Source organism: Manis pentadactyla, chromosome 4, assembly GCF_030020395.1.
Source record: "Manis pentadactyla isolate mManPen7 chromosome 4, mManPen7.hap1, whole genome shotgun sequence".
Lineage (NCBI taxonomy): Eukaryota > Metazoa > Chordata > Mammalia > Pholidota > Manidae > Manis > Manis pentadactyla.
Window position 1 is genome coordinate 135,513,775 of NC_080022.1, and position 21,929 is coordinate 135,535,703.

The 21,929-nt window shown below is 59.0% G+C and overlaps 1 protein-coding gene across 13 annotated transcripts; it reads right to left on the minus strand.

The window, feature by feature from the left end:
* Window positions 1-123: 123 nt before the first annotated feature.
* KDM6B (lysine demethylase 6B) lies at window positions 124-21,812 on the minus strand. Of its 13 annotated transcripts, XM_057500914.1 has the most exons (25): window positions 21,679-21,811; window positions 20,918-21,067; window positions 14,816-14,932; window positions 9,981-10,103; window positions 9,534-9,676; window positions 9,302-9,443; window positions 8,985-9,083; window positions 8,667-8,886; window positions 8,466-8,558; window positions 8,225-8,386; window positions 7,941-8,144; window positions 7,514-7,855; window positions 5,172-7,327; window positions 4,941-5,067; window positions 4,707-4,812; window positions 3,702-3,907; window positions 3,522-3,589; window positions 3,367-3,441; window positions 3,123-3,271; window positions 2,855-2,969; window positions 2,568-2,755; window positions 2,246-2,387; window positions 1,795-1,921; window positions 1,536-1,706; window positions 124-1,418 (listed from the first exon to the last, which is right to left on the minus strand). In XM_057500914.1, exons 6-25 carry the CDS (start codon window positions 9,436-9,438, stop codon window positions 1,395-1,397), a joined length of 4,911 nt encoding a protein of 1,636 aa, XP_057356897.1. In that variant the 5' UTR covers window positions 9,439-9,443; window positions 9,534-9,676; window positions 9,981-10,103; window positions 14,816-14,932; window positions 20,918-21,067; window positions 21,679-21,811; the 3' UTR covers window positions 124-1,394. The 13 variants fall into 13 exon arrangements, with proteins under 13 accessions (XP_057356897.1, XP_036751790.2, XP_057356905.1 ...); XM_036895895.2 differs by lacking the exon at window positions 20,918-21,067 and having other exon boundaries at window positions 3,367-3,438; window positions 3,522-3,586; window positions 9,981-10,098; window positions 21,679-21,812; XM_057500922.1 differs by lacking the exon at window positions 20,918-21,067 and having other exon boundaries at window positions 3,522-3,586; window positions 9,981-10,098; window positions 21,679-21,812.
* Between the last annotated feature and the right edge of the window lie 117 nt (window positions 21,813-21,929).

Consider the following 21,929-nt stretch of genomic DNA (forward strand, 5'->3'; position numbering starts at 1 on the left):
CTCTGGACATTCCACAGGCGCCTCCGGGGAGGGGTTCACCCTCGCCGGGGTCTGCGTAGTCAATCAAGGTCCTGTAGCCCTCCTCCCACACTACCACCCTGCTATCATCAGCACGTTGTCAAGTCTTTTTCTTTCTTATTTTATTTTTAATATTAATATTCTCACACAAAAAATCACCGAAAATAGGGATAGGGTTGGGAAGACCCCTCTGCCCCTGGGGCAGAGAGACAGTGCAGTGCGAGGGGGCGGGACTGTAAACCCCCCACCCCTCCGCAGCCCCAGCGTGGAGGATAAAAAAACCGACAAAACGAAAAAAGCCCCAGAGAAACTCATCCCGGGGTGTCCCTGCCCCAGTGAGGCCCTGGCCCTGGGCTGTTTCACACTTTAAAAAATGAGGGGGGGTCGCGGGGAAGGTCCTTGTTTTCAAAATTGGCCGAGGCTGGGAAGGACGGGGTTCCTTTTCCTCATAGTTTTCTTTAAAACTTTTAAATTTTTATTTATTATTATTTTTTTTTACAAAATACCATTTCAGTTCCCACTTCTTCCCCTACAGTACAGGAGTCGCTCACCCTCAGGCGGGGTTGGGGTCGGGTCGGGAGTGGGGGGTCTGGTCCGAGAAAGTGCAGGATGTAGGGGAGGGGAGCGGGTTTGAGCACCATGAGAACCCGGCTAGGCCGCGGACGGGCGGAGACGGACAGGCCGGGCCCGGTCACACACTGGGGCGCAGGGAGAGCCAGGCGGCAGGCGGTCCCTGGAGGGACGGGCGGGATGGCTTGGGGGTTTGGGAGGTCGGATTTTCCCAAAAATGAATAAATAGAGGTGAGTGGGACTGTATAAATTAAAACCAAAAAAACAAAAACAAACAAAACAAAATACAAATCATAACCAAGTGAATAAACAGACATGTACAGGGGTCACAGCTAGCGTTGGAAGTAAAAAAGGGAGGTTCTGGGGGAGGGGTAAAGCCCATAGAAAGAATCTCATTAAAAACCTCGGCTGCCGTAAGGTCTATGTACATACACGAGCCGCGTGCATCTGCGCCTGGCGGGCGGGCTGGCGGCTGGCAGGCGTGAGGGAACCCGTATGTGACCCCCGCCGCCGCCGGAGCCTGGTCCTTGTGTCTGTTGCTAGAAAGGCCAAAGTCGGTGAGAGGAGGCGCTGGTGGGCGAGGGGCTGCCAGCCCCCTCCCCCGTCTCCCATTTTTTTTCCTTTTTTCCTCATATTTGCTTAAAAATTTTTTTCTTAATAAATTAAGTGGAGGGGAGCTGCCAATGGGGTGGAAGGGCTGAGCCCGAACCCCTTTCCGGCCAAAGGCGGGACCTAGGTCCAGCCCAGGCGTGTGCTGGTGGCCCCGCGGCGCCCTGCGGGTGGGCAGGCCGGCGGGGCGTCCGGCCTCATCGCGACGTGCTGGCTGGCGCCTGTGGGGAGAAAACCGTCGGGGAGGCTCAGAGGCGGGCGGGGGTGGGGAAACGCCACAGCCCGCCCCCTGTGCCTGGCTCTGAGTCCCTGTCGGGCTGCGCCTGCCGGGCCCTCACCAGCGTGAAGGCGTCGTAGGCCTGCGCCAGCTCCTCGGTGCGGTACTGCTCCAGCACCACCACGCCCTGGAGGCCCGCGCTGCGGCGCCGGGCACAGGCCTCGCAGTGTACCAGGTACGTGTTGCGGCTGCCGTTCTCGCTCGTCACGAACAGGATATTGAACACCTCCACCTGGGACAGGGAGAAGGGGCAGTCACGAGGAAGGGCGTCTGGAGGCACCTCCCACCGGCCGCAGCAGAGGGAGAGCTGGCCCACTCACGTCGCACTCGTTGCAGTAGTAGGCGGGCTCATCTTTGACCCGGCCCTGGTAGGCGATTTTCTTCCCTGCCCGCACCAGGCTCTCCCGCTGCACCTGGCAATGCTTCATGGACTGTAGGAGGCAGAACCTGCACGCAGGGCGAGGTAGTGGTGAGGCAGGGCCGCCGGCCAGGGAGAACAGGGCAGCGCCCCCGCATCCCCTTTTATGCCCGGGTCACATCCCTGACCTGGGCATGTCACAGTTGAAATTTCATGTGGTTTTGTCTATTTGGACCACTGGAAAATAAAGCTCCTCAGAGTAAGGACCTTGTGGGCCACCCCAGCACACTAACACCGCAGGGCACATGGATCAGGAAGGAAAAGAGATGGAGAATGGTGTAGAATGGATCAGGAAGAACAAGAGCAGAACCAGCTCTCATAGAGATGGGCTCCCACCCAAACAGTGCCCTCACTTGATCATCTTGAACAAGTCGGGGTCGCTGATTTTGACCGTGCGAGCCACATTCCAGGACACGTGAATCATGGGCACAATGGACTTGACGTTCTTCACCTCGTTCCACTCATACCGTTCCAGGGCCAGCTGGTACTGATAGGCTGCAGGCCAGAAGGGGTCACTACAGGTTTCCCGAACAGCCACCAGCCACTTGGGCTCCAGTCCCATCCCTCACAGCTGGCTGCCCTCCAAGACCCCGGCAAGGGGGTCACTCCCCAGGGCCCTACCCCCTCACTGAGGAGGAGCTCTGCAAACCCCATCACCTGGCCCCACCCTCTCACCGGTGAGGGGCCCCACGTTCCAGGCGATGTTGTTGCACCAGCCGGTGGCCTGCACCCAGTGCACGGTCCCCGCGTTAATCCACACGAGGTCTCCGGGGCGCTGCACGAACCGGTACACAGGGATATTGGAAGCATAGAGGTCATCCAGGATTGGCCACCAAGAACCCGTCAGGTAGTCCACGCCGTGCCTGCAGGGTGTCCACAGTCAGATGGAAATTGGGGACATAGGGACAGGATAAGACAGGAGGTGAGAGGGGGTCATCTGGCGCGCGGAGGACAGCGCGTACCGGTCGCAAAAGGCGCTGATGGTCTCCCAGTAGTGCTCGTGCACCGCAAACCACTCACAGTCTCCGGGGCCGATGTTGATGTTGACGGAGCAGAAGTTGTTGTTCTCTTGGTGGCCTTCAGGGGGCGACAAAGAACGGCATGGTTAGCCGGGCCGAGGCTGCTCTCCAAGGCAGCGGCCCTGAAGCCCTCACAAGCTGGAGGAGGAGCGCGGACAGCAGCCCGCCCCTCGCACGCTTCTCGCACCCGCGCGCCCAGCGAGCAGCGCACCTGGCGTTCGGCTGCCAGGGACCTTCATATACAGCTGCACCGTGTTCATTCCCAGGATGGTATGGCCCACGTGGCTCAGCATGTTGCCCGTGGACGTGACCCGCATGAAGGCGGGCAGCTTCAGCAGCTCCTGCAGCTGGGGCTTCCACCTGCGGTGGAGAAGGTGCAGAAAAGTGAGAGGCTACACCCCCACCACTCTGCCACCCCATGCCACTCCCACCCCAGCTTTGCTGGCACCACTGACCGCTTAGCATCAGACAGGTCGATGTTGGTGCCAAACTTGATGATGTGATGGTTCTTCGGGTCTGGTGCACTGCTACTGGGGAGAGGAGCACAGGTTGGTGGAGAAGCACCCACAGGGGAAGGAGTCAGGAAGGGAAGGGGCAAACTGTACGGCACCTGGGAGGGGTTTCTGTGGTGCTGTCTGGTTCTTCTGACTCCTCATCCTCACTCTCCTTTTCCTCCTGCTTGGCCAGTGGGAGGCAGGCCTGGGTCAGTGACTTTCCAAGAGCGCCCCCCCACCACAGCCCTAGCTCCAAGTCCCCTGATCCCCCACCCCTGCCCATGCTTTTCTCTCACCTGCAGAGACTCCTGGAAGGATGAGGCCTGGTACTGTGCATACTTGGCAATGGTGGTGTGGGAACGGGAGCTCTCACAGGGCCAGATCTGTCGCGTGCCTGTCAGATCCCAGTTCTCATCTGAGGGCTGCTGCACCTGGGTGCGCACCTCCACCGTGTGCTCGCCACTTGCCTCCACCAGCGTCTTGGTGGAGAAGAGGCCCAAGTCTGCAAGGGAGGGATAAGCAGGGCTTCGAGGCAGAGGATAGGGAGTGAGGACCTAACCAACCCTGACCCTTTTACTCCCCAAGCCTGTGACAGGTGGACACAGCCTTCAGAGTTCTGCCTGGGAGGAATAGGTGAGACCCAGCCCTATAATGAAACTGGCCTTCTCAGGGCCTGACCTTTATCTGGATCATCACCAACCCGCTTTCTCCCACTGCTGTTCCAAGCCTTAGCCTCTCTACCAGAGTCCTCAGGTGTGCATGAGGTCATGTGTACACAGCACCTGGCACCTAATAGGCACTCAGTGAATGGCGGTTTGCTTCAGTTATCATTGGATCCAAGTAAATTTAGTCAAATGAAAACCTAGAATGTACTCCAAATAATGGAAAAGGCTATTGGTACAGAAAAAAAAACTTTATATTTCTATCTGGTTTTCTTTAATTTGCATGTGTGAAATTTTGCACCAAAAAAGGTTAAAAAGGAGAGGAAAAGTCCCAAACCATGGGTCTGAATTCAGGGGTTTTGTACAATCTGCATTCTTCTCATCCACAATCACCAAGAAAATCAAAAGTGACTAACCAGGTCCTGAGATACATCCCCTTTCCACCTGCCCACCACTGGGAACAGACAGATGGGAGACAGCCTTAAGCCAGCTGGCCCACCTCTTAGAGCACTCATCACATGTACCTAGGTATGACTGAGGAGAGCTCGCTTTTGCCACTGTCCTGGGTTTTTAAGTGTGGGGTCCCAAAGCACCAGAGCCTTGCAGGCTGCCCCACACCTTTCTGCCAACCATACTCACTGAGCCGCAGAGAGCCCGCCAGACCCCGGATCACGGTGATGGGATTTCGAGGGTCTGTACAGAACTGCAGCAGCACTGGCGAGAAGGCGTCTCTTTTGCTCTCCAGCTGCGGGACACCAGGAGGCAGGGCTGGAGTCAGAGTCCTGTCCCAGGCTCACAGCACTCCAACAGCCCCCAACACTAGTCTTAGGACTCTCTGGCAGGGGTGGTTCTGAGCACACATGGCTCACATACATAGATGCTGGGTGTGGGCGGGTTGAGTTTTTCCCGGGGGAGCTTCTCCTCAGTGTTGATCTTCGGTTTCACAGACTGGGTAGGGGAAAGGTAGGACTCTCGAAACTTCCCTTTCACCTTGGCATTCCTGTGGGAGAGCAGTGAAATGAGCACAGAAACATCAGGGTGATGAGGGAAGGGAACTTCCCACCAAGCCAGGTCAGCTGCCTCATGGGTGACAGCCTAACTCACTTGCTGGCACGCACGACATCAGCAGCACAGTGGCTGATGGTGAGGTCCGCCATGCGCAGCCTCCGCTCTTCGACCTCAGAGGCGATAAAGGTCTCCTTGTCCCCACTCTCTACCTTGATGAGCCGGATCTTCAGCTCCTTGGGGGGGCCTTCACTAAGTGAGCGCAGCTTCAGCATGTCAGCCCGGCTGACACCTGGTGGCCCTGAGGCTTCCTCCCGAGCCTTCTTCCCAGGGACAGTGGCTGATGGGGGTATGAGCTGGGCAGAGGGTGCAGGAGCTGGTGGAGGGGCTGGAGCTGTGGGTGGCTTGGCCTTAGAGGCCCCACTGAGATCAGGCCGGGCCTTCTCACGACCCTGGATCTCCTCGCTCTGCAGGTCCAAGTTCCCCAGCACTCGGCGGCTCTTTTCTTTGGGGGCCTTGGCCTTGGCCTTGGCCCTGCCCTCACGGGGCCTCCGACCCACACTGTCCTTACAGGCCCGCCGGTGCCGCCGGTGCTCCTTCTGGTGCTCTTTCTGCCGCCGCTTGCTGCTGTCCGGTCCTGCTGCCGCCCCACTGCTCTCCTCCTTGGCCTGGGCAGCAGGCAGCAGTCGCTCAGCCCCACTGTCCACTGGGTCTGCTGTGTCTGTTGGGTCTTCCAGGTCTGCAGCACTCCGGCCCACCCGCTCCACAAGGGTCTCACAAGCCCGACTGATCTCTTCTAGCACCTCAGACTCAGAGCGAGCAGGGGGCAGAGGCAGGGGTGGGGGCGGCGGGGCAGGGGTTATGGGGCCCGGAGCTGGCTCTTCGCCTGCCCTGCGCTCCCGGGCCCAGGGCCCACCTGAGGTAGAGAACTGAGATGACAAGGAAGCAGAGGGCTGTGGGGAGCCCTGGGCACTAGGGGCCACTGAGGTGGATGGCAGGGTGGTAGCACCTGATGGGGGACCAGGGGAATACTGAGTGGTGGGCAAGGGCCCAGGCCGGGTGGAAACAGCTGCCCCAGTGCCCCGGTAACAGTACTTTTGTCCCTCCAGCACGGAGGCCAAGGATTTGAGCAGGCTGGCGGGGTTGGCTGGTGGGGGTAGTGGGGGTGGCGGTGGCTGTGGCTGGGGTGGTGGTGGGAACTTGGCGAGAGGTGGCGGTGGCGGTAGGGCTGGTGGTGGCTTCTTCTCCTTTCCCTGGGTGGCCGTGGTGGTGGTGGCGGTGGTTGTGGCAGCAGCGGTGCTTGGGGCCGTGTCAGGGGGAAACGGAGGCTGCAGAGATGTGAAGGGCTCCTTCGGGGGGGGTGGGGCAACTGCGCCTGCCTCCTGTTGTTGCTGCTCCTCCTCCTTGCGAATGGATTCATCCAGCATCTTCATGATGTTGGCCAGCCCGTCAGGTAGGATCTTGAATTCAGCTGGCTCTTCAAACTGGTCCTCCAGTGGGGTAGAGGAAAAATCAAAGAGTCGAGGGCCTTGAGCAGGCAGGTCCCCAACCCTGGGCAGCACGGGCTGGGGAGCTTTATTCCTGGGGCCTGGGGATGGCCCTGGCCCCACCTCTGGGGTCTTTGGGAAGGAGACCCTGGGCCGAGGGCTCTCCGGGCGCCTGAAGCTTCCTGAGGTATTTTGGTGGCAGGAGGAGGGAGGGGCTGGAGGCAGAGCAAGAGTCAGGGGTGCAAGGGGTGGGTCCTGGGTGCTCAGTGTTGGGCTGGGAGGCCGGGGAAGGGGGTCCATACTTCTGGCCAGATACGGAGGTGGGGGAAAAGACACAGGCCCAGTAGGGCTGCTGCTGTGGCTGCCATTGCTGCTGCTGGTGGTTGGGGGAGTGGGAGGGGTGTGCGAATCCTGAGTGCCCACAGAAAAGCGGGGAGCTGAAGGCCCCAAGAAGCCCTCGCGGTGGGGGAGAGGTGGTAAAGGGCGGGGGCGTCCCTCAGCCCCGAAGAAGAGCTCCTCTAAGATCTCTCCATCCTCACGGACTGCCCGGCAGGCAGGGCCCTTCAGCCAGGCAGGGGGCGGTGGGGGGCGTAGAAGGCGGGGACAGGGGGGTGCAGGAGGTGAGGGTAGGCCAGGTGGCAAGGACAGGTGGGGAGTGGCAGCGGGAGCCACCAGGAACGGTTTCCGACTGCTGTGTGCCGAGGGCCCCAGGCGCCCTTGGTGAGAGGAGCCCTCCAGCATGGGAGTTTGGTAATGGTCGGCGCCAGGCTGCAAGATAGGACAGACTGTCAGAGGGCCGCTGCGGCCTCCTCAGACATGCTCCACTGACAGACAGACAGACAGACAGACACATACATAGACACACACAGACACACCCCTACCTCTTCATGAGGCCCTGCCCCCCGTGATGTCACTTACACCCTACCCCCACCCCCGGGGGGGGGGTGCACTCACGAGGCCTGGGCTCAGCTCAGCGCCCCGGAGACCAGTGCTGCTGCTGCTGCTACTGCTGCTGGTGGTGCTGGGGAGGCCGGGCGGCCGGGAAGGGGCGTAAGGCACGCAGGCGGTGGTTGCTGCTGGTGAAACGCTGGAGTCCATCCGCGACCTCTGAACTCTGCTCTCTCTAAGGTCACTTCCGGGGGGACGGGTGGCAGGCGGGCAGCCATGGCTCTCTGCTCCTTGGGGGCGGGGGCCTGGCCCTGGGGGTGCAGCCGGGACCAGCCGGTGGCCGGGGGTGTGTGCGGTGTAGGTTGGAGCTGGGTATGAATATGGGTGAGGGAGCGAGTGCCGCTGCTCCTGTGGTAGATACATGAGGGCACCAGGTGAGGAACGGAGTACACAAGGACTTGCAGGTAAGAGGTGAGGGACAACAGGTGCTCACCTGGCGTTCTGGGGGTGCTGAACCCTTACGCTCGGGGCCCCAGGCATCTCCATGCAGGGTACTCCACAGTCCTGGCTTGGTCAGCTGAAATGGAGGGCTGGTGGATAGGCCAGGCAGGGGTGGGGGAGGGGGTGGAGGAGGGGGTGGCGGCGGCGGTGGTGGTAATGGTGGTGGAGGCAGCGGCAGTCCTGGCGGAAGGCCAGTCTAGAAGAAAATAAGGGGTGAGAATCCCACCTTGCCCGAGTCCTACTACTCACCACTTGCCTATCCACAAACAACCATACCTGTTCAGAGTTGCAGCCTCTCCTGCGCTTGCCTCCAGGGCTGAGGCCCTCCTCCCCTGAGGGGCCTGAGAGTGCTGCAGGAGGCACAGGCTGTACCACTGGGGGTTCAGCAGCCCGCTTCACTGGGGGACCCCCCCGCTTGGCCCCGTAGTTCCGCTTGTGCTGAGAATAAGAAGAGAGTATGGCACAGGTGCAGACCTGGCCCGTCTCTCCTCCCTAGCCCACCCAGCCCCAGCCTCACCTCAAGGTGCAGCAAGTTCCACACTTGCGCCAGTGGGGGTAGAACCTTGGCTCTATGCTGGCAGGAGCCGGCATGAAAGTTCCAGAGCTGGGCCTGGGGAAGTGAGGAAAGGGTGCAAGGAACAGGGCAGAAATAGACATAAGATGGGGGCACAGAGCCAGAAGGCACAATCCTGGTCCCTTAAGTCCTGCTTCGTCTCACCTGCTGTAGTCGGCCAATGCGGGGCCCCAGTTCAGCCAAGCTTCCTCCATAGCGTAGGGCGCTGTGGTAGCAGCGTATGGCCTCTTCACTGTCATGCTCTGACTCGTACAGTTGCCCAAGCTGCTCCCACAGCCCTAGCTGGGCTGGTTCCCGGAGCAATGCCTGCACGCAGCTGTGCAAGGATTCCAGCTTACCATGGAGGGGTCTTGGGGTGGGTGTCCTACATAGCAGAAGAGGTTGGTGGAGTAGTCAGGCTTGGGGGCTCTCTTTCAAGGCCTGAGCCTTACCTCCCATCCCAAGCACACCATCGTCACTCACCCTGGAGCATAATATGGTTTGTTGGGGTGCCCAGAGCTACTGCCATGTGAAGGAGTTAGGGGAGCAGAGAGTGGGGGCTGCCCAATGCTGGAAGAGCACCTGGAGAGAGAAAGGATATGTTAATGTACAGTGAGACAGAGTAGTCTCATGCATACCTACGAAGAAGACAACTGAGGAATAAAAGAAAGCAGCTGAGGACTGCACTGAAGCTCAGAGAGTGGCAGAAACCCAGAGAATGACACAGAAATTGAAGGGTACAGGAGCCAGGGAGAGAAGTGCCGAGAGAGAGAGAGAGAGAGAGATAACCAAGTTCTCACCTGCCTCCAGGCAGCCATGCGCTTCGAGGAGGGGGATGGGGCGGGCAGGAGCTCCAGGCCCCAGCACAGCTCAAGCCCCCAAGGGCAAAGGCTTCCCGTGCAGTGCGGGCCCCTGGAGGGTCCACTGCCCGATGCATTCAGCCTGAGTCAGGGAGAAGAGATGATCTTACTGGAGGCATACCCTGAGCTACCAGTTAATGCACAGTCAACTCAGCCCCAGTCTTTCCCTTACCAGGTCAGCAGTGGCCCCAGGAGCCCTGGAGATCGGGCACGGCCCCCTGCCCCAGCTCTCTGGGGCGATGGTCCTGCTCCAGCTGCTCTGACAGGAGTGCCCACTGCCCCCAGATTGCTGTCCAAGACCTTTCACAGCCAAATCTACGAAGAGAAGGAAAGGGAGTAGAGTGAGCCGGCCAGCACACAGTCGGGACTGTGGAGCTGTGGGCTGGCCTGAGTGTGGCACCCACAGGCCTGTCATCTGGGCAGGGAAGGGAGCCCAGCAGTGGCTTTCCCTGAGGGGAGGCCCAACTGGCCTAGGGAGCCCCTAGGGGCCCAGGAGAGTGGCTAGGCGCCGGGATGGGTGGCAGGGGGCGGAATAGCCAGTTGTTAGGAAATAGCGGCAGGGCTGCCAGGCTTTCAGTAGAGAGCCGCCCGGCTGAGAGTCAACGCTGCGGCTGCTTACCCGGCCTCCGTGGGAGCGTCCTAATAGCGTCGGCGAGCTCTCCAGATCCGGCCAATCACAGGACTTCGTCTCTCCCCAGAAAGCCAATCATCACCCGTGTCGCCGCCTCAGTAACAGCCTGGCCTGGACCAATAGGAGCGAGGTTAGCCCGTTTCTGCGGGTCAGGGGAGGAGGGGCGGCGGAGCCGGTCAGACGGGATCGGCCCGGGGTGACCCCGACGTGACCCCGAGGCTCCCACCTAGGGTCGCCGTCTCGGATCTGACACTGGGGCCGGCGAGGCAAGTGGGGCCGGTGACCTGTGCGGGTTAAGGAAGCGAGTCACACGCTCGGGCAGGCATGGGGGATGGCGCTACCCCCAAGTCCCACTCACCCACGGAGCCGCCGGTGGTCCCAGCCAGACCGTCCGAGACGCCCACTGCCCCGCTGCCCTAAGACCGACGGACGGTATAAGGATTGCACAACGCAGACAAAGGCATCGTTTCTCTTCCTCACATCACCTCACCCAATGCATGACCTCCCCACCCCAAATACCCCTTGGAACAGTTCAGGGCTGGCCAGTCATAGCGACTTCTACAACAACCCAACTCGCCGGCGCCGCGATGTGAGTGAGAGCTCCAACCCACGTCAGACCCCATCCCAAACCACAGTCTAGCCCCCAGCCTCATACCCAGTCCTTCTGCTCCTCCACTTCTCCTGACTCTCTGGGTCTTCAAAACCAAGCGACCCCCAAAACCCAAACCTCCTTAATTCCCCAACTTCTGAGAAGTCGCGCACCGCGGTTCCGAGTGGCCCCTCTCGCGTGGCTCCTGTATCCTCTATGCCCTTCCCTGGCAGGGCCACGCGGTTCCCCACGGCCCACGTGGCCCCCGCCCCCCAAGGGAGGGGGGATTTCGGGGGTTGCCCGTGACGTGGCTACTTGCGCAGCGGAAGCGGCGTGTGTAAGTGTGGGGGGGTCCTTAGAGAGGGTGGAGGGCGGGGCCCGACAGGCGGTGACATCACCCTTGTCCCACTCTTACCGCCCACTCCCTTAAAGAACCCAGAACCCGTTTCACTTCCTCCTTCACGGCCCCCCTTCAGCCTCTTCCCGTCGGTGCTGGCTCGACCCACGACGAGCGCAGCGCTCCCCTTCCTGGGCACCTTCCCTTTAGCCCCCATTTTTTCCTTCTCGCCTCTCTGGGCCCAGAATCTCCGTCCCCGCGCCTCCTCCTCGCCTACCCGGCGTCCCCGCAGGTAGGGAGCCGGCTCCGCTCCCAGGATCGGCCCATTGAGAGTCTAGAGTACAAAGAGCTGAAAGAGGCGAGTGTAGAGTACAAAGCGGCGGGGGCGGGGCCAGCGCTCCAGCTGGAGTAAGCCCCGGACAGGAAGCCGGGGGAGAGTGCGCGACTAGGGACTGGGGGCGGCTGGAAAGTTAGCCTTCGCTGAGAGAATCTAAGCTGTGGGGAAATTTCCACCCAACCCACAAGGTCAGGTGGGTTTCTGATGAAAATAGTTCTCCCTCCACAGGGCACGGTCGTCTGTGTGCTTGCGAGCGCTTGAACGATACGGGTCAAGGGGTGCCAGTCCCCGCAGCCCTGATGAATGCCTGGGCTCTACGGACTCTACCGCAGTTCGTGCGGAGCTTCTGTCAGAATTCTCTTCGCCAAACAGCCTTTCTATCAGTTACCAGGTCCTGGGACGAGTACATCGTTTAACTGCGTTCAAGTATGCCCTGGCCGGCTACCCCAAGTCCTGCGCCCCAGGGACCAGACATGGACAACGGGGAATCGGGGTCCAGACATCAGAGGAACAAATCCCTCCCTTTGGAAGTGGTGCCGAGGGCGCTACCAGTTACCAGGAAATGCAGCTTCCCCTTCTGCGATGATGACACTTCCCCTCTACCACTTCCCCTTTCCCACGGGGAACTGACTCAGCTTTCCCTAAACTAGCGAGTCCCGTCCCTCCAGCCCCTTTTATCCACAAACCCCACGCCGGTACTCAGAATACAGCAGCCCTCACTTGAGGACAAAAACTTCCTGTACACTAAACACACACTCACTCTCACCAACCATCTCGGATACTTGTCCCCACCCGGGACCCAGGCGCCTGACTCCCCACCTTCCGCACAAAGCCCTCCCTCAGGGTCTGATTCAGGCTTGGGGTGGGAGAGCGTGAGTCACCCAGAAAACCTTCCCCTATTCCCACTGACTCAGCCCCCGCCTCCCTGAACACACATAGACACACCGTCAGAGGCAGACACAACTCAGCCCACACACCGTTCACCACTGGTCCCGCGGAATTCCCCTCTCGTCTTCCCCCACGACGGCCCCTCCCCGCGCCCAGCTGCTCAGACGGTGCCCTCACACCTGTTACCCAGGCGCCCGCAGACGGCTCGCGGTCCACTCTCACCTCCACTCTCGCTTTGAGGCAGGAATAGTGCTCCCCGACTCCCGGTGTCCGTACTAACCAAAGGGAGGGGACAACCACGGACAGGCACACAGACAGACACCCACAGACTCCTAGAACACAGGCGAGAGATAGATGCACGCGGCCAAAGCCAGTCTGGGAAGACGATATACTTCGGAAGCAAACACTCCTGTCCCGCCCCACACACAAACCCGAGCGGCTCAGCCGCCCAGAAAGGGTTAAAGCTCCTCCAGCCGAGGCCACGCCCTCTCCATCCGGGCACTCCCGGCTAAGCCCAGCTCCGCCCCTTCCATCCGGGCTCCGGGACTTTAACCGATCCTCCTCCTCTAGAGCCCCGAGAGAGACCTACTCCATCAATCACAACCACTTAACTCTCTCCGGCCTCGAGGCTCCTGAAGTCCCTCCGCGCACCGCTTCAGCCGCGCGCACGCAGACTTACATGCCGGCCAAGGACAAGATCCCGAAGGTGGTGTTTTACCAAGCAGGCAGACAGCAGGCACGCTGCAAGCACGCGGACATGGGGCGGGTCTTGGAATTCTGCCGCATCCCACTCCCTGCCAGGCCTCATTTTGCCTGGTAGAAGCGAGGGGTTACAGGCTCGTTTCTTACCTGCGGGAGAGGGAGGCGGAGGGGAGGGCCGCCGGCTGGGGCTCCGCTGTGACTCAGCCACTCGGGCAGGCCGCCCGCTCGGGATTCCCTTCCCCAGACTTGCGCGGCTGCTGGCCCCTCCCCGCCCCCACCGTGGAGTGACAGTGCCGGTCCCGTCCCGCTATGTGTCACTGTGAGCCTTGTGTCTGTCTCTGACTGAACCGCTGTGTTCGTCTGTCTGAGAAGGTCGGCTGTGTGTGGTTCTCGGTGTCTATCTCCATATGTACCTGCATATCTGCTCATCTTGTCTCCTTCAGTGCCTGTGTCTGACGCGTTCCTGTCATTAACGCCTGTCTACATGACTCGAAGGGGCTGTCTGTGTGTCTGCCTGGCTCCTCTCTCGGTCTTTTGTCTGGGTCTGCCTCTGCATCACTTGCGTGATCACGTGTGTCTCTGCACATGCCCTTCTGTGTTTGCCTTCATGTTTCTGAACAGTCGGGAACACTGGAGCACGCTGACCCTGCCGATTCCTCGGCTTGCTCTGAATCCTAAGCCTTGCTGGACCAGTGATCGTGCTTTTTGAGTCAAATATTTTGGAGACTGTCTTTTGTCAAGTTTCTGTCCTATTCCTCAACATCTGTGCTTACCCTCACAGCTCTTTGCGGCTCCCATCGTGGTGATAATTGCTAACATTTAGTAAATCCTTACTACATGCCAGGCACTGTGTTAAGCACTTTATACACACTTAAAGCTTCTCCCCAAAACCTGACCAGGAGGTACTTTTGTAACCCATTTTACATATCAGGAAATCAAGGCTCAGAGGTTAGCTAAGTTGGTCAAGGTTACTGTACAAAAGAAGGGAAGGGCTGGGCTTCTTTCCACAGCCTCATTCTTATCACTCTTCTATAATGCCTTTGTCCTATTCTCCCTCTGTTGGTTTCATCCTCACAGACAATTTCCTGGGTCAGCTCTATCCCTGGTTACCATCCCAAAAATCTCGTGTCCTCAAGAGAAAGTGTGGATAGGAGCATGTGCAGCAGATCTCAGAAGCCATCAGTTTCTTGGCAATGAAGCTCATTCAGCACATTCATTCAACACAATTCCACTGAGGCACCCCAGTGTGCAAACCATCTTGCCAAATAGAGATACACAGAATAAAACAGTCCCACTCAAAAATTCAGCAAGTAGTGGAGAAGAGTGACACACACTATCCTTTCTCCTACAGAAGAATGGGAGATGGAGCAGGGCCTCAAGCAGCATAAGAGGAATTAAGATGGGGGGGGGGCATCTGCTGTAGTAAGGGGCAGATGCTGTAGTGCAACAGGGAGAGAACTGATCTGCAGGATCTAGAAGGAAAGATGAGATGTCAAGATTGCCGTGTTGACAGCAGTTTGTTGTGGCAATGGCCTCCAGTATCTCCAAATCAATTCCAATAACCTTCCCTAAGACGACAGTTCAACAACTCTCACAGGGGCAACCCCTCCCCATCCCAAGAAAAATCCCTCCAGGTTATCTCACCTCTACTTTCCAGGTTGCAAACCCTAGCTGAATTCAATAAGCAACTGAGTTTTAGCGATGGGGTGGGGGGTGGGGGTGGGGAGATACTTTTTTAGTGGTAGTAGAGATGCTGGTGAAGTACAGGGCTGAACCACTCAAAGGCAACAGGGGAGCTCCATAAACCAGGAAGGCTGAACCACTCAAGCACCACATGGTGGGGGGATGCTCAAAGTTGGACTGGACCATTCTGAGGAGTGGGCATGATCCAGATCATACCACTCCTCTCCAAGAATGTGGCGTAGGGTTGGACTGGTAGAGGATAGGAGTTTCTCAGAAGCAGGACTTACCAGATGGAGTTTCGTGTGCCCTGTCTCATTGGAATCAGTGCCCCAGCAGTGGGGTGCAGCAGACCACGGTGGGTGGGGTGGGTGGTACTATGGGGCTGGCATGATGCCTGGGGGAACCTAAAAGGAAAAAAAGCTTGTTAGAGATGGGGTCTCCCAGTCTGGAGAATTTTCCTGTGCTTTCTGTCCCCTTACTGAAGAGAAACCTGGTTCTGGTGGTCCAAAGTGATAGGAGAATCTGTTTCCATGGCAACCAGAAAAAGCCATCCCCAAAGTGGTCTTCCAGCTTTCCCCTTTAGGAAATAGCCTGGACCTAGGGTAAGAGGAGCATGCTATGGCATCTGGGTTAAGTCCACAGTGGATACCCAACCCATGATCCCTCTTCTGACTATATTCTCCTGCTAAGAGTCCCTGGCCCCAGAGACGCTCCAGCTGTCCCTGACATCTGCACCCTAGTCAGCCTCAATCCTGGTGCCAGGCATACAGATCTTCCCTTCAGCTCTGCCTCCTCAACCTTATCAAGGCACCAGTTAACCCCACCCTCTGGACTCTGCCCCCTCCCCTTCCCCCAAGCGGGTGCAGGCAGGTTTTGGCGAGCAGCACAGGTGGCCAGACTAGATAAACGGGCCCAGCAGGGAGGAGCCATCTTCCTCAGCAAGGACTGTGACTCTGGGCCTGGGTCTGAAAGTGGCCTCTGCTGAAAGTCTCCCTTCTATCCAATCCTTCAAGGCCATATCCTGTTTCCCCATCACCTCCTTCCTCTACGTGGCTCAGTAAGTGATAGAGGCCCACTCTCTCCCCTCTTAAGAAAGACAAGAAGCTAGGTCTTTTAACCGAAGTCCACAGACAGAAATCAGGTGTCTGCCCAGGGGTCACACCTAAGTCTGCTTTCACCTCAAACCTACTCCTCAGGGAGTTTTTTTGCTCCCCTAGCCACAGTTCCCTGTCCTTAAGGACCCACACACTGGCTCCCCCAGACACTTGGGCTCTTGGTCTAGTCTTTCCATTCCCTGGCCTTCCAGCCCCCATTCTTCCCCCTGCCCCAGAGACTCAGGCCTCCGGCCCCCAGCCTCCATGATGCAATGTGCTGCAAGCTGCCTAGCTGCTGATGACACTGCCCCCAGGGAAGTGCTATTTCTGACCCATGCAAGGCCCCTCATGGTGGGAGGGTAGTGGTCAGCTGCAGGCTAGGGCGCCCAGACAGGCAAGAGGCAAGGTCCTTCTGCTGGAGAAGGGAGATGGGGCTGGACCCCTCCAGGACAAGGACACTCAGAATGTGGGACCCGGGGGTGGGGGGGGGAAGAGAGAGAGAGAGAGAGAGTGTGTGTGTGTGTGTGTAAATATACATAGCCTGTATCATTTGTGTATGATATTGTGTGGGGGGCAAAAGGGGACTTTTGGTCTAGCCAACAGAGTGGAGTGGCAGGCCTTAGGACAGACCAAGAGGAAGAGTGAGGAGCAGCCAAGGGGGTCACGGGGTATGTATGGGGTGTCTGGGCTCTAGAGTGGGGGAGGGGCCAATAGCCATTTAAAGGGCCAGCCCCAGAGCTTTAATCCCTCACCAGCCCTGGCCCCAAGCCGCAGGCTGTAATTCATCTGTCCAACAGCTGGGGTGGGTGTGTGGGTGTGGGGGGGGGTGCATGTGGACGGGAAGGAGGAGCTGGGGGAGGGGCTGGGGCTTTCTTGTGCGTTCAGCCAAACAATAAAAGGGAAAGCTGAAGGGCCGCAGGGCCAGCTCCTCTGTGCCCAAGCCAGGCTGCTGACCTGTAGACCTGCTGGTGGCCCCACCAATGGCCAACAGACTCTGCAGTTTTAACTCAAAGATTCTTAGCCAAGGAGTCCACGAACCCAAAGGTGAAGCCCTTGAGAAGGCCCAGGCTGAGTGTCCCCCAGGCAAGCTGTCACCCCTCCTTGTAGGTCCCAGCCGCAGCACCATCCCAGACCTGGCAGGCCCGGCAATAGAATCAGCCTCAAATACCCTGCTCACCAGCCAAGCCTCCTGAGACATGGCCTGCCGGCTCCCCCTCCCGCCGGTACAGGGTGGCAGCGGCCACATCGAGGCTGTCCCTTTAAATCACTACCACCCCGATTGTGTGGACAAACCAAGGGCCCTGCCCCCCAGGCAGGCGACTTGCCACATCCCCCCAAAGAGTCCCCAGAAATGTGAGGGCCATTTAAAGGGACAACAGAGAGGCAGCCAGGTCTCTAACCGCCCCCACCCCCACCCCACTCACACAGCCCCTTGCCCCGGCGACACACAGCCCCTTGCCCCTCCAGAAGGCCCCCCAAATTCCGGTTCTCTCCCCACCCCTAGAGACTGCTAGAAGGAGAAAGGGGGCCAGAGCTGGGGGGGGTGAAGGACAGGGTCTCCCTTTTTCCTAAGAGCCCCAGGGGACAGGTCTGAAGGATAGCGCTGCCTGGAGAAGCAGCGACACAGAGTCCCCAAAAGGTGCCGTAGGCAGACCTGCGGCGCACAGGCTTTCGGGCGAGGGGAAGAGTCGAGCTGCACGAGACGGCGGCGCGGCCAGCGGGCGACAAGCCCAAGTGGGGGAGATGGAACAAGGAGGACCAGGGAAAAGAGGCAAGGCCGAGGGAAGAAGGGGAGACGGAACCGGGGAAAGGGGTCATCCGGGAGGGTGTGAAGGAAAATCCGAGAGGGGAGGGCGAGCCAGGCCAGGGTTACCTGCTGGGTGTCTGTCCCCCGGCGGTGCCCCCGGAGTCCGGGTAGGGAGGGGGGGAGCAGCGGGGGGGGGTGGGGACTGGGGGGGGCGGGGGAGACGGTCCCTCCTCTGCCTCCTGGGCCTGCCCCGGCGCTTGCAGCCTCTGCCTCCCTCCCTCCTCCTCCCCGTCCCTGAGTCCCGGAGTCAAACAAAGAACTGTAGCAGGCTCTCCCCAACCCCCTCCCTCCTCCTCCTCCTCCTCCTCCTCCCTCCTCCTCCTCCCCTCCCTCCCTCCCCACCAGCAGGCTCCCTCCTCCTCCCTTCCGGTCTCTTCCTTTAACTACCCGCCCCGCAGCCCCCAGCACTAGTCTCTCTCCACCCACCCACCCCAATCTTTTACAATGCCCCTCAGTCGAGCCCCGTCCCCGCAAAGGAAACTGTGGAGTCCCTTTACAAAATTGAAAGGCTCCAGAGAACAACATGGGAGGGGACTGGAGTCTTGCTTAAAAATCAAGTACCACAATACAATTATTTTATTTCACAGCCAAAAGGAATAGCATTAGCTGTTTCTTCTCCAGAAGGAGAAAAAAATAATAATCCTAAAAAAAGCAATACAAATCTGACTAAAGCCCTCATCAAATAAAGTACACAAAGCAGTAGAAACTAATCCCCAGCCTCCTCCTCTCCCACCCACCAAATTAACACAAACTCTGCACTCCTCCCTGTGAACTTCTAAGTCCAGGTCAGTCTGAAGCAGGCCTACCTACTACAATAATAAAAATTACAACTAACACCATTTAACAATAACTATTTCATAAAATGCATTCATTCAGTGTTCTGTGCCAGGCACTGTGCTAAGCACTTAGCATAAATTATATCAGTTTTCCCCTCCCAATTGCCCTCCTAAATATCAATACTTATATTTTCCAGATTAAGAATATGAGGCTCAGAGAGGTTGTGACCTTTCCAAGTACCCTTAGCCACTAAGTGACAGAGCTAGTAATGGAATCCAGGTATTATCTGACAGCCCAAGCTCTAAGGTACATAAAGAGAGAAGACAATTTTTTCCAATACCATAACCAAACCCAGGACTTAACTCAATAATTGAGGATGACCTTAGCTATCAACTGATTCCTCCTCCCTCAAGAGACATACACCCCCACCTACACAGAATAAAGACCCTGGCTTTTTAGTCTAATACTGTTTCTTGACCTTTTCCTCACTGGTGGGGGTCAGGGGTGGAGGACCAGGGTTGAGTTGTGTCCAGTGAATTAACCCCCATACCACATAGCGCTGCTCCTGGGCATAAGCTGTCTTGCAACCACTCTTAACTTCAACTCCAAATGGGGATGGGCGCAATAGGACGCTTGGCAATTCAGCAGGTGGAAAAGCAAAAAGACTGTTGGGAAGCTCTTCCTAGGGGTGAGGGGTCTTGGAGGGGAAGCTCTTTCGTGCCAACCTAGGGAATAGTGACCCAGGGTTCTCAACCCAGCAAAGGGTCAAAGTCTTTAGGTCACACCACACCCATGCCCCTCCCCCTCACAGAACTCCAGGCCAGGGTTTCCCACCTGCAGGACGCTAAGGCCAAGGGAAGGGAGAAAGGAAAAAGATGGCACGGGGCTGGAACTGGACTCGGGGCAGAGGTGGAGGGGCCAGAATGTAAAGGGGAGGACTCAATGCCTGGCAACCATCCCGGGGCACGTGCAATGGTGACATCATCCCAGGCCACCTCTAACACAGACCTTTGACCCCTAGGGGCGGAGAGGGGCCGCTGGCTAAGCTTCCTGGGAATTAGCCTCAGGGATTCTGGGAACCCAAGAGGAAGGAAGGAACCCAGGCGTCTTGCGTTTATCTTTTACCCTCAATACGGCTCCAATCCCAGGGACTCGGGCCTCTCCGCTCCTCTCCGCCTCCAGCCCTGATCTCCCAACCCACATTTCTGACGGAGTCCCGATAACGCCTCTCAGAGATACTGTGCCTTCTTTCTCCTAGGCGAGATCTCGGGTGGGGGGCGGGAAGTGGGCGGGGGCACCGGGTCCCGCGGGGCTCCGTCTCCCATCTGCGGGATCCCCAGTGCTCCACAGCCGGCCGCCTACCGGAATCTGTCTGGGTCCCCAACTCGCCTGCCCCTCCCCGCGCTGTTCCAGGGCGGAGTCTGTGGAGTTGAAACCAGGACACGGCGAGAGGAAGAGTTATATAACCGGGAGAAGCCTAGAAGGACGAGTGGAGACCGGGAAAGACAGCCCGAAGGAGCCGAGGGAGGTGCAAAGAGCACCAGGGCGAATAGGTTAGAAATGTTAGGGATGGGGGGAGGATTTGTGTGCACATCAAAGAGGAGGAATTCACGCGAAGGAGGGGCGCGACGGTCCGGGAAGCGTCACCTGGGCTGTCTGGCGCTTCCCCGTAGCGCCCTCCCCCCGCCACTACCACCAGCTGGGCCCGAGCGAATGAAGCCTCGGGAAGGAGCGCTGATACCCGTTACGTTCCTCTTGGGGAGGCAACCTAAGCCAGAGCCCGGGAACGCTGAGGCAGAGCATATGGGGCCGGAAACCACAGCTCCGCCCAGCCCACCTGGGAGAGTGGGGCGCCAGCTGGGGGGTTGGTTGTAAACAGGTACACGGCCCCTCCCACGCAAGGCTGGGCATTAACGGTTCGAGAACCTGGGATAGAGGGCAGGAGGATCCAGGCGTTTGGGTCCTCAGGGGCTGAGGAGCGCAGCCCAGAAGTACTTCGCACAGACTAGAGATACTGGGGGACCCGAAGGCCTACTCGCCGCGCAGGCGCAGGGGAGTACATGGGCGCGTGCGGAGGAGGGAGGGGCGGGCGCGAGCGTGTGGGAGTGCACGTGCAGGCCCGGGAAAGCCACCCCTCCTTTCCTCCAGGTTTTCCCCTCCTCTGTCCCTCTTCCTGTCGCTTTATAAAGCCTTCTCCACATTGGCTGCCAGGGTCCTGATGTCAGAGGCGATTGGGCAAACGGGAGAGTTCGGAATCTGGCTTCGGAGTCTAGCTCTCCAGTTACTCTGGCAACAGGGCAAGCCACCCCACGGAGGAAAGGGGAGTGGAACTCAGCGCAGAGCCTGGGTCCCGCTTTCCTCCCGGTGACCGCCGGGTCCATTTCTAAAGGCAGCGCAGCTCGATGCCTCCCCTCCTACCTCCCAGGGCTTTCCCTGTCCCGAGACCCAGACGTCCTGCCCTCGACCTTCCCCACAGTCTCCCAGCCCCCCACTCTCACCAGCTCCCGCCCCAGTCACAGCCACAAGCCACAGCAGACAGGAAGCGAATCTGTGTTGCTTAGTAACTAACTCGCGTACCCCCTCCCCACTATTTACCCCAGCTCGGGGAGGCGGAGATTGAGTCCCCAGACTCCTCCCCATCCTAAGTCCTTCGCCCTCCCGCCCACAATTTCCTGTGAGGGGGCCGAGAAGACAGAAAGTCAAATAAGCACCTCAGTCCACCTTTCCTTCCCGCCGGGGCAGGGGGCTTCGGCTGCCTCCACAGCCACATCCTCCACGTCCCCAAGCCTCTCAGCTTGGGCTGTGCGTCTCGCCCTCGCCATCTCGTGGCTACGATGGGAAGGTTCTGCACCGAGAAGGGCCTGAGCCGGGAGAAAGCAGGGAACAGGAGATGGCAGAGTGGGGGCAGGACCAGGGATGGGGAGACGAACGGAGTGAGGCCGACCGAAGGGAGGTGAAATGCGGCGGGAGTGGATGGGGCGAAAGCTATCGCTGGGAGGCTATCGGGACTCCTGATGTGACTGTCGGCGCTGAGGCTACACACCTCACCCGTGGAAAGAACTGGAGACCTGAAGTGGCCCCAGGATCGGGGAGACATCCCTGTCCGACCACACCCGAACTTCACACTGACCTATCTGCAAACTCTGACCTTTAGTTTGGAGACCGCCGCGCCGCGCCGCCCCACCCTAGTGTCGAGAAGGGGAATCCCTGCCTGATGGGGACTACGAGTCCCTTCAGGCCCCTCTAAACATCCGAAACCCAAAATATTTGCCTCCCAGCTCTTTTCCCACCCCTACGTCCTGCTCTCTTCTATGGCACCCGGATGTCCTAAGCCCCAGTTTTCTTTTCAATGTCTTTGCGAAGCCCCGAATGTCCATCCTCAGCTCTGCTCTACCTCCTGCGACTCAGGCGTCCCGCCCCTTGCGCGGAGATGGTTTCTTTCTTTCCAGATGCCCTCGCGTCTCCCCGTTACCTGGTTCTGGGGTGTCCCAGGTGCTCGGGCTCCCCAAGGTCTCCCAGGGGGTCGAGCGGCCCCCCCTTCTCCCGAGCCGGGGCTGGGGGGGCCGCTCCGCCCCGTGGCGCAGTTGGATTTTCCAACACAAACACCGCCCCGCCCCGCCGCCCGCCCGCTCCCCAGCTCCGCCCCCTCCTCATGATCCCGCCCCTCCTCGCGCCGAAGTCCATTTCGGGCTCCGCCCCGCCTTCTGTGGGCTCGGCTCTTCT

Bases quoted from the DNA above. Each gene is read 5' to 3' on its own strand.
- KDM6B (XM_057500911.1), bottom strand. From the start codon at position 9,438: ATGCATCGGGCAGTGGACCCTCCAGGGGCCCGCACTGCACGGGAAGCC. The intron at 7,328-7,513 runs GTGAGTGCACCC...CCTATCTTGCAG, and splicing joins CTGAGCTGAGCCCAGGCCTC to CCTGGCGCCGACCATTACCA. The intron at 5,068-5,171 runs GTGAGTTAGGCT...GCTCTCCCACAG, and splicing joins GATGTCGTGCGTGCCAGCAA to GAATGCCAAGGTGAAAGGGA.